The sequence below is a fragment of the Pyrus communis genome, chromosome 11 (genome assembly GCF_963583255.1).
Source record: "Pyrus communis chromosome 11, drPyrComm1.1, whole genome shotgun sequence".
Lineage (NCBI taxonomy): Eukaryota > Viridiplantae > Streptophyta > Magnoliopsida > Rosales > Rosaceae > Pyrus > Pyrus communis.
The window spans coordinates 3,820,364-3,830,633 of record NC_084813.1 but is presented as its reverse complement, the minus strand read 5'-3'; the positions used below and the strand labels follow the sequence as shown (position 1 = coordinate 3,830,633).

General features: G+C 34.9%; 1 protein-coding gene and 1 pseudogene across 3 annotated transcripts; both read left to right on the top strand.

Moving 5' to 3' along the window:
* Positions 1–4,538: 4,538 nt before the first annotated feature.
* On the top strand, positions 4,539–6,623 carry LOC137707899 (E3 ubiquitin-protein ligase RMA1H1-like). 3 transcript variants are annotated; one of them, XM_068446840.1, is made up of 3 exons: positions 4,696–4,928; positions 5,009–5,177; positions 5,717–6,623. In XM_068446840.1, exon 3 carries the CDS (start codon positions 5,758–5,760, stop codon positions 6,532–6,534), a length of 777 nt encoding a protein of 258 aa, XP_068302941.1. In that variant the 5' UTR covers positions 4,696–4,928; positions 5,009–5,177; positions 5,717–5,757; the 3' UTR covers positions 6,535–6,623. The 3 variants fall into 3 exon arrangements, with proteins under 3 accessions (XP_068302940.1, XP_068302941.1, XP_068302942.1); XM_068446839.1 differs by lacking the exons at positions 4,696–4,928; positions 5,009–5,177 and adding an exon at positions 4,539–4,689; XM_068446841.1 differs by lacking the exon at positions 5,009–5,177.
* Positions 6,624–9,425: 2,802 nt separating this feature from the next.
* On the top strand, positions 9,426–10,270 carry LOC137707802 (E3 ubiquitin-protein ligase RMA1H1-like; annotated as a pseudogene).

Here is a 10,270-nt window from a genome sequence, read left to right as displayed (position 1 = left end):
GTAACATACATAGAAATAGATTGTCACATTTATTTTAGGGACTTCGATCAAAAATTGAAAACCAACAAGGTTTCAGTTAAAGAATATTCATAATTAGGGACCGCATCCAAAGTATTCTTTTATTTATTTATTTGTTTTGTCATAAGAGGGGGAATGATGATATACCACTGTACAAATACGAGAAACTCCTTTGTATACGTATCGTATTATTTTTTTATATGCAATTTTCCTTGTTCCTCGATGATTGATACTAACAGAAGTCAAGTTCGATTTAATTATTATTTTAAGGAGTAATATTGACACAACCCGACCGAAATCAAGGTGTGTTCCCAGAAACAAAACCATGAGGGCATGGTTGGGGCCCAAAGCGGACAATATCATGCTACGGTGGAGTCGAGTCCGGGATGTGATGAGGGTTTGGGCCGGGATGTGACAAATATAGTTTACAGGTTTGATATCCACACATCCCATTTTACTTCTCACACACCTTTTGAATTTTCGGCCGTCGGATCGGATGAATTGAAGAAGATCAACTGACAGAAATTATCAAAAGGTGTGTGAGAAGTAAAATGAGGTGTGTAGATAGCACACCCCATAATTTATTCATGCGAATTGCAGTATTCAATTTTCTTTGATTTTTACTTTTGTAGTTGGTAATATGTATTAATCTCTAATCGTTCGAAGCAATTTTGTGTTACCATTGGAGATTAATACAAGACTAAATTCTCTTAGTTTATCAACCATTGGCAGAGTTAGGTATTTTTTAGTAGGTGGGTGGGTTAACCTAAAATTATTACCAAATCCTCGACTTTTTTAGTTGCCTACAAAAGTATGTAATAGTAAGTAATAATTTGAAATAAGAAATTTATAGCTCTGCATAAATTAATTTTCAACTAGATTTAACAAAAGCAAACATTTAAAGTTGCAACTTGTAATAGGAAGAAAACATATAGCATCAATCTTGTTCGTAACAACTTAACGAATAAAAAGAAGAAATACCTATCAAGTTATGCCCTTCGATCCTTAATGGAATTGATATCCTTTGTTAATTTATCTAAATTAACATTTTCAGCAAGGGGCGCAGGCAACATTGAAGTTTATTCTTTGAGTGATGAAAGGCTACAGTCTACTGGTGTATGGCAGTAATGACATTAAAGTTTTTAATTTAATACTATAATTTATTAGTTTTGGCTAAAATGATCAGTTTTTTAGCATTTAAAATACTTTTAGGGAAGTGTTATTGGCACTCCAAAAATCTCATTCTACACTTCTCACAAGTGTATTTTTCTTTTCTAATATGGAAAGTTTGGAGTGTAGAATGAGATTTTTGGAGTGTCAATAACAATTCTCTACTTTTATTGTTTTATATACTCTAAAGCAAACTTAGGATTCAGACTTTTCATTAGTTGGGCGAGTTAGGACAATTAAAGGGTAATATTAGAAAGCCTAAATGTGTAGACTAAATTTTGTAAACTAAATGACATGGAAGTTGATGATTGAATTATTACTTAAGTGTTGATTAACATGCTTATTTTTTATTGGTGACGTATCATTTAATTTACAAATTTAGTCTACCTAACATTACTCACAAAATTATGGATAATGCTAGGAAAACCAAATGATGTGTTATCAATAGGAAATAAGCACGCTAATCAACACTAAGTAATAATCCAATCATCAATATCCCCAAAGTTTACAAAATTTGGTCTCCCTAACATTACCAAAAAATTATATAGTAGCCAACCTACCATTACTTATAAAACTAGGAAAACCAAATATTTAAACCAAATTTGAAAACTGACGTGTCATCAATAGGAAATAAGCACATTATTCAACACTAAGTAATAATCCAATTATCAACATCTACAAAGTTTACAAAATTTAATCTCATTAGCATTATCTAAAAATTATATAATAGCCTAACTAATTAGTCTTTTTAATATTAAAGAACTTAAATCCTCCGTATGCTATAGGCCACCGTGGCCATGAACGTGGCTCCGCCAATGCAACTACAAAGGTAAAGGGTTTACGATATGGAATTCTTGTGAGTGAAGAATAAGTAATGCCGAAACGAATTAAATAATATAGTACATGAGTGGTACCGGCCAAAAGAAAACATTATAGTAGTGGCAGAAAAATTGGAGGTGGGTGAAGTTGCTAAATAGCTTTTTAGTCAAAATGGTTTCTGAGATTTGTATAACTCTTTATTTTGGTTTTTTAAATTTGAAATCAATATAAATGATCATTGAGTTTGTCTATCATCAATCATTTTGGTCATTTCCTGAAAAGTCTATATTAAATAAGTATAAAATGATAAAAATACCCTTATTTTTTGTCAAATTATTTTAGCCCATTGTTTATTAAATTGAGGTATTTTTGTCATTTGGTTTTTATTTAACATAATTTTTTAAGGAATGACCAAAATGATTGATGGTGAACAAACTCAGGGACCACTTCTATTAATTTCAAATCTCAAAGACTAAAGTGATGAGTTATACCAATTTCAATAACTATTTTGATTGAAAACATATTGCTAAAAATAGCTGGTTGGAATATGGACGTCGTAGACGCAAATTCACATTAACAGGTTACGTGATTCACTTGCTTTATCAAGTTTTCATCACAACACCAACTAATTAGTTACAATTTCGATCCCAGAACCAAATTTAGTTGGCAAATCAATATGAATATCACATCTTGTTCTTGTAGAAAGAATAATATCAATATCAACTTGTTTTTTTAACTTAAAAGATTTTTCATTTTGCCCAAAAAGTAGGTATTTTCTACAAGCTCAGTGTGCTTGATTGGCATTAAGGTTTGATTTTAAGTCACAGACAGATCAGCAAGACTAAAAGATAGTCATTTTCTGACCATTTATATTGACTTGAAGTTCATGTGACATTTAACCATCACAAGATGACTCAGTGGTTGAGAACGAATTTCAAGCTCGTATTTCACACGGCATGTCCTACGTTCGATTTCTAGCACTAGTGAACCACACGTTGGTGGCCAGAAGGAGGCTGAAATGCTCTTGTGAGTCTTCCCAACCCTCAAAATGGTGGATTGTTGTGGCAAAACCACCAGCTAGTTCCCTAAAAGATAAAAAAAAAATCATGTGACATTTTTCCTTACCTAGACCTAATTAATTAATAAAAACTCATTGATCTAGCCTAAAACCAAAAAAAACTCTTGATATATTCCTAAGTACTAAAGAATATATTGATCTTAAACTAAATCAACTTTTTCCCTCAAAAGAATGAATTTTTAAATAGTAGATCATTGAATATTTCAAGTTGGGGTTTGAAGACATAAGTTCCATTCAACTTTAGACAATGGTAAACCCAATGTTCTCAAACAACGATCGGAATGCCAATAGATCCGGAAGCCAGTAGATCCAAATCCTCTTGAATTTGTCCAAAGGAAGATGGTTTTAATAAGTACATTTTATTTGAATTATAGAAGTTTCGAGCAATTTTTTAGTGCGCCTAGAACACGGTTACATGACTTTATTATTTCACTTAAATCATAATATATGTATTGATTTTATTATGCCTAAAAAATAAGACATATTAATCATGTCGTCTATTCTTATTACAACACATGACTTGTATTTCTGACCATCTTAAAGTCTTTTTCTTGAATTCTCACTCTTCATTCTTGCTTGTATGATATCCATACAAAAGAAAATTATTTAACCATATTTACAAAAAAAAAAAAAAGTTAAAAAAAAATATTAGAAACAAAATAGGGCTTGAAGAAAATAAAGTGAAGCAAATTTCTTCAAGGAACATTCGGGAACCAAGAAAATTCATCTTACGAGTTAAAAGTTGAAAATGTCTAGATTCTAGAATTTCTTTTGTCACTTTGAATATTTTGTTCTCCCTTCTTCCAAGTGACACGACTTCAACTTTGCCTCTTTCTTTTGGAAGTAACAGAGGAATTGCTCAATTGATGTAGACAAATCAGTACATGATGATAAGAAACAAAATAAAAACAAAAAGAGAAAAAAATATGCAAATAAAATTCCATGAGAATACTTTCTTAATTTTAAATGAATGGCCCTAAATTTTAATGAGTTTTTTGATAATTTTTTTTTCTTAAAACGATATTATTTATATTTCTGAAGTGAAAAAATGGACTAACTTTAAAATTCAAAAGTATGTAAAACGATAAAAGAATATTCAAACTCGAGCGTTAAAGTGGGAGTCATAATACTTTGGCCAATTCGACTAAATTTGCACACCAACTACAAAACAAGGTGTGAGAAAGAGAAAAAAAAACAAACAATAACATCAAATAAATAATGAACTTCAGTGGAAAGAATGAATTATAAAATTTTATTTTTAAAAATGGAAAAGGAAAATATTTTAAAGAAAAGAAAATTGGTGGGGTGCCACGTATGTGTGAGAGAGAGAAGGGAAGGAGTTGAACCGTGCGTGAAGAGCAAAGTGGCTCATGGATCTATCATTTTTTAATATCAAATAATGGTTTCTGGAAGACGTAATATGTTTTGTCTCTCTATATATACCCTTTTCCCCTCCCCCTTTCCTCCTCAGCTTTCCTTTCCGATTCCCTTCATCCTCCTCCCCCTGCAATCTCCATACCTCTCTCTGTTTGTCCATTGACGCTCTGCTTCGAAGCTCACAGAGAAAAGAAAACCCACCAAAACCCACCTCTCGAATCTTGCTGGTTTGCACTCAACTTCCCTCTATCTGTTCCTTGTTTTATATATGAGTTTGTTTCTTTGAATGGTTTTTCCTCTTGGGTTGCTGTGTTTTCTGATTCTCGAGCTGAAAAGCTGATTCATCGTCCAGCGATTCAGCTCAAGAATCAAAGGGGTTCTTGCCTCTTCTTTTTTTTGCTTTGGTTTGTAGTTGGTTTTATATAAAACCATGGAACTTGATACCCTGTTGAAGAACAACAAAAAGGTGACACAAATTGCATAAAACAACACTTACTTAGATCTATCATGTTTTAGGCTGCTTAGTTCACCTGTTTTCCCTAACAGGATTATCTCTTCTAGTCAACCTAAAGCATTGAAAACATAGGTATTCCTGGCGTCTCTGTTGATTTTCGCCTACATTTTCAACTCGATGCGTTTATTGGTGGCGATATGAAAGACATGTGCTTGTGTTAGGTTCCATCAACTTAAAGTTAAGGGGCAGATATTGTTTGAGGTTGATAACATAATATTTGCTAATTCTCACCTAACCGATATCTGTTTAACCCTACCTAAATATTTTCACTTTAGAACGACTCCCTCAAGAACAGATTTTATATGAATTCATTTAAGCTTGAAACTTTGAGGTTGAAATTGTTAATCTTTAACTTTCAAGATTAAATGATTTGAACAAAATCCGTTCTTGAGGGAATCGTTCTAAAATGGTACCGAATTATCTAGTATTTGGTTTCTGAACATTTCTGTTCTATGAACATGGCAAATACCTGATCTTATCATATACTGTTTGGTTTAACTTTTCTTTACTGATTTGATTATTTATATATTGGTGGGACTGTTTGTGTTTAACTTTTTACATTTGGATCCAATGACTTTCAATCGCGTAAATTTGACGCTGTCTTGTTACCATGATTGATCCTTTGAAGTCTTGTTGATTTAGGCATCTCTCTGTAGCCTTTGCCGTTGTTATCGTTGAACTTTCGCTAGAAGCTGATTTTCAGACCATGATTTTAACGTTCTTGTTGTTCCATGTCTCAGATTTACGCAGCTACGAAATACTACTTCCTCGATCAGTTAAGATGGCTACAGAGCAGAACTTTCCAGAGGTTGTGGCTCGAAATAACTCCGTTGGACAAGATAAATGTTCCCATGAAAAATGGAATACGGTGTCTGATGGAGTAGCAGATTCCGACAACAAATCCTGTGGCACCTTCGACTGCAGCATCTGCTTAGACTCTGTGCAGGATCCAGTGGTCACCCTCTGTGGTCACCTCTACTGCTGGCCTTGCATATACAAGTGGCTTCAGTTCCAGAGCCCGTCTTCCGAAAACCAAGATGAGCAGAAACTGCACCAGTGCCCTGTATGCAAAGCTGAAGTCTCCGAGTCATCTCTAATCCCACTCTATGGCCGGGGACAAACAACAAAACCCCCGAAACCCTCGAAAGGCAAGGCTCCTCCTATTGGTATAGTGATTCCGAGAAGACCCTTTCGTCCTTGTGGGGTTGAGACACCGCGATCAGCCGGTACCCCAACCAGTCCATACGTTACTCCACAACTTCATTATCGGAGTTCTCCTTACGGTTCACAACTAAACAGTCCCCTACGAGGCCCAATGAATAATCCGGGCGTCGCCACAACCACGATCAATCCAGGAGTTGGAATGTTTGGTGAAATGGTATATGCAAGGGTTTTTGGCAACTCTTTAGCAAACTTTTATACTTATTCGAATTCATATAATCTCGCGGGGAGCGGTAGTCCGAGGGTTAGAAGGCATGTAATGCAGGCTGATAAGTCGCTCAGCAGAATATGTTTTTTTCTCTTCTGTTGCTTTATGTTATGCCTCCTTTTGTTCTGAACAAATTTTTACCTCCCCTTACCTTGGCCGATTAATTGTAACTGTAAAAATGAGTATAAGATTATATGAAAGACGTGCTGATTCAACCAGGTGAGTGTGTTGCTAATTTTATGTCAATTGTTGAAATAGTTTCTTTTTTATTCCTTCATCTCCCGTTTTAGGAGAAATTTGGATAGTTTCAGGTGTATACATCTAGTTACAAGGCAGATTTTCTCGTGCGTGCATTATACTCTTGTCGGTGATATGTTTACCAGTTTTACTTAGTATGTAAATTGCATTACTGAACTTCTTTCCTCCTAACACACACACACACACACACACACACACACACACATATATATATATATGCATTACAGATGTACAATTTGGAATGATTCGACTGCAGTTTTGGTTGGTTTTAGTTTTGTCGTCGTGAGGAAAGTGGGATGCTAGTTCTTGCTTGAGTGGGACTGGCTTCCGGGAAAGAACGAATTCCGGACAGAAATGCTGCAATTGTACCAGGCCTAAGGCCCAGGCATGAAAAAGACCGAAAATTATGTTAAAGAACTAAGAGATAGAATAACTAATATAGATATCATTGTTCAATAATTCATCAACAATATCATAATTAATAGTAATACCATCACGAGCTGATCATAACATTTAATTTAATTTGAGATTTAAAATGGTTAAGTATAATTCTTGTTGGTTTCCTTGTGCATCGGCCCCTTGTAACAAAAAATGAAAATTGAGATATAATTGATTAAAAATTTCTAAACACTAGGATCTTAGTAAATTAACTATTGATATGAGATATACCAAATCTAAAAGAATGGGTTTAGATTAAATATACATTTTAGGTTAGATACCATCTAATGAAGAAAATTAATCCCACTCAACTTTTATTAGCCCGTCTTTAAATCATGTATTGCCACATGTTAGGTCATATATAGGCCAAATTAAGCCAAATGTGACATTAGCTTATCCTACATACAAGCAAAGCTCAAATTTGAAAAGAAGCATTCTAGCCAAGCTTGACCTCCTCTAGTCAATCAAGTTTTAACTCGAGCTTCAGAGATTTCTTTTAGTTAAAGCTAAGTATTCTGATATCCGGCTTGACTCGACTCATTTATCTCTCACTTCTTATCATTTTCTTTACCCAATTCATTCCTTAATTGTTTCCACCGAGAAACATACATTGTTGATAACATTTGATCACAAATAGTGGTTATTCATTTCCTTAAGTATACGCCAAAGGAAGTGTAAACTATATTTTAGAGAGTAAGGCTACTTTGATAGACTAATAACCAAGTTGTATGTGTAACTCTACTCGTCTAATTTATTATTTTCATTTCCTTAAAAAGTGTAGACTATGGATCCGCATATTTGACTAAGTTATGCAGATGTGGTTCATTCATCCAAAAGACATGACTGATGAGAACTGTGACCAAATTGAGATGGTGAGATTTTCGTAGATTAGCTAGTACCATAATTATGCTTCAAGGGAAGTGTTGAAATTGAGTATTGTATTGTCTAACTTAGTTAGCAGACACTCTAAAAACACTTCAAACGGAATGCTTCAAAATTTTAATCGTCAAATCTTAATTTTTATGTTTTTGATCGAAAATAAAAATGTTTAAAAAATTCAAAATATTTGATACTCCAATGCACTATAAAAAATCTCTTTACTCTAATCCCTATCCAATGTATCCATATCGAACCATCCGACGAGGCATGCCGTTTTTTTTTCCTACAACCTCTTTTAAGTTTTCAAGTTACACATAGGCCCGCCCGTTTGCTACCACCCCAAAACAAAACATGCATCTCGTTGTGGACCTTGTAGGGTAGCAACTTAATATGAAAGGTATAACTAATTATCTCGGGAATTCGATACATCACGTAATATAGGGTTTAAGAACTAAATTACAGTACGTGATTCATAAATCTTATAAAAATTATATTATGTGTGCGAACAAAATCTCAAGGAATCCAAGATTTAGGAACTAAATTACAATTCAAAATATTATTATCTCATGCGGTGAATTAGATACACGCAATAATTTGTCGATGAACAAGTATGGTGGCGTAGAACCCTCAAGGAAAAGTGGTCAACTCGTTTAGAAAGCCATCGGCGACTTTGGTAATGACTAATCGACCCTGGATGCTAGCCAAAAGGGTCACCACCACTTGGGTTGTGGGCAAAGGACATCATGGATGAGCAATAGCCAGGTTGCTGCCAAGCAACCAAAACCTAACAGATTTCTGGATTTAACTTCATATTTGGACATCACAAACGTCATTGATCTTATCCTTTCCTTTGCTCAGCTCTGCCTAGTAGCTAAGGATCCATCCAAAACATGCGTTTGTTTTCACAGAAAGACATGTCACCTATCTTATGGTCTTTCTGCATGGGGGATGGCAAACTTCTTCGATCCAGCACGGTTCACCATTAACATCATTGGTATTATCTCTAACTTAATCACTTACTATTAGATGTGTGATTTTATCATAGAAGGCCTTAGTTGTCATACCCAGAAAGTTTAATCTTGAGACGTGACTAAAATTGTAAATTATTTACTGACTTCATGAAAAAGTTCAAAACATCCAATCATAGCTTTTACATTGTAGCATCACAATTTCTATTAAATTACCTTGTGTATGAATACATCTTATTAAATCCTCAGTTAATTTAAAAGTATAGATTATAGTGACAACTTAACCAACATGCAACATGAATTAGAGCTCCAGTTGCTTCAGTGTATCCTCCATCTCCAAATTAAGTCTCCAATAATTACAATCAACTCAATCTAGCTCTCTAGAGCGGAGTAGAATTGTCTCCTCTCCTATTGTCATCTCATTCCCTTCCCTTCTCTCACACTTTGCTTTTTATCTTTTTGTCCTCGTAAAAAAATCAACTCAATCTAGATGAGCAGAAACTGCACCAGTGCCCTGTATGCAAAGCTGAAGTCTCCGAGTCCTCTCTAATCCCACTTTATGGCCGGGGACAAACAACAAAACCCCCCGAAACCCTCGAAAGGCAGGGCTTCTCATCTTGGTATGGTGATTCCGAGAAGACCCTTTCGTCCTTGTGGGGTTGACACACCTCGATCAGCCGGTACCCCAACCAGTCCATACGTTACTCCACAACTTCATTATCGGAGTTCTCCATACGGTTCACAACTAAACAGTCCCCTACAAGGCCCAATGAATAATCCGGGCGTCGCCACAACCACGATCAATCCAGGAGTTGGAATGTTTGGTAAAATGGTATACGCAATGGTTTTTGGCAACTCGTTAGCAAACTTTTATACTTATTCGAATTCATATAATCTCGCGGGGAGGGGTAGTCCGAGGGTTAGAAGGCATGTAATGCAGGCTGATAAGTCGCTCGGCAGAATATGTTTTTTTCTCTTCTGTTGCTTTATGTTGTGCCTTCTTTTGTTCTGAACAAATTTTTACCTCCCCTTACCTTGCCCGATTAATTGTTCCTGTAAAAATGAGTATAATAAAGAAACGTGCGGATTCAACCAGATGAGTGTGTTGCTAATTTTATGTCAATGGTTGAAATAGTTTCTTTTTATTCCTTCGTCTCCCGTTTTAGGAGAAACTTAGTTTCAGAGGTATACATCTACTTACAAGGCAGATTTTCTCGTGCGTGCGTTATACGCTTGTCGGTGATATGCTTACCACTTTTACATAGCATGTAAATTGCATTACTGAGCTTTTTTACTCCTAACACAGATATATATATATATAT

Excerpts from the sequence above, each read along its gene's own strand:
- LOC137707899 (XM_068446839.1), top strand. The coding sequence starts at position 5,758 with ATGGCTACAGAGCAGAACTTTCCAGAGGTTGTGGCTCGAAATAACTCC.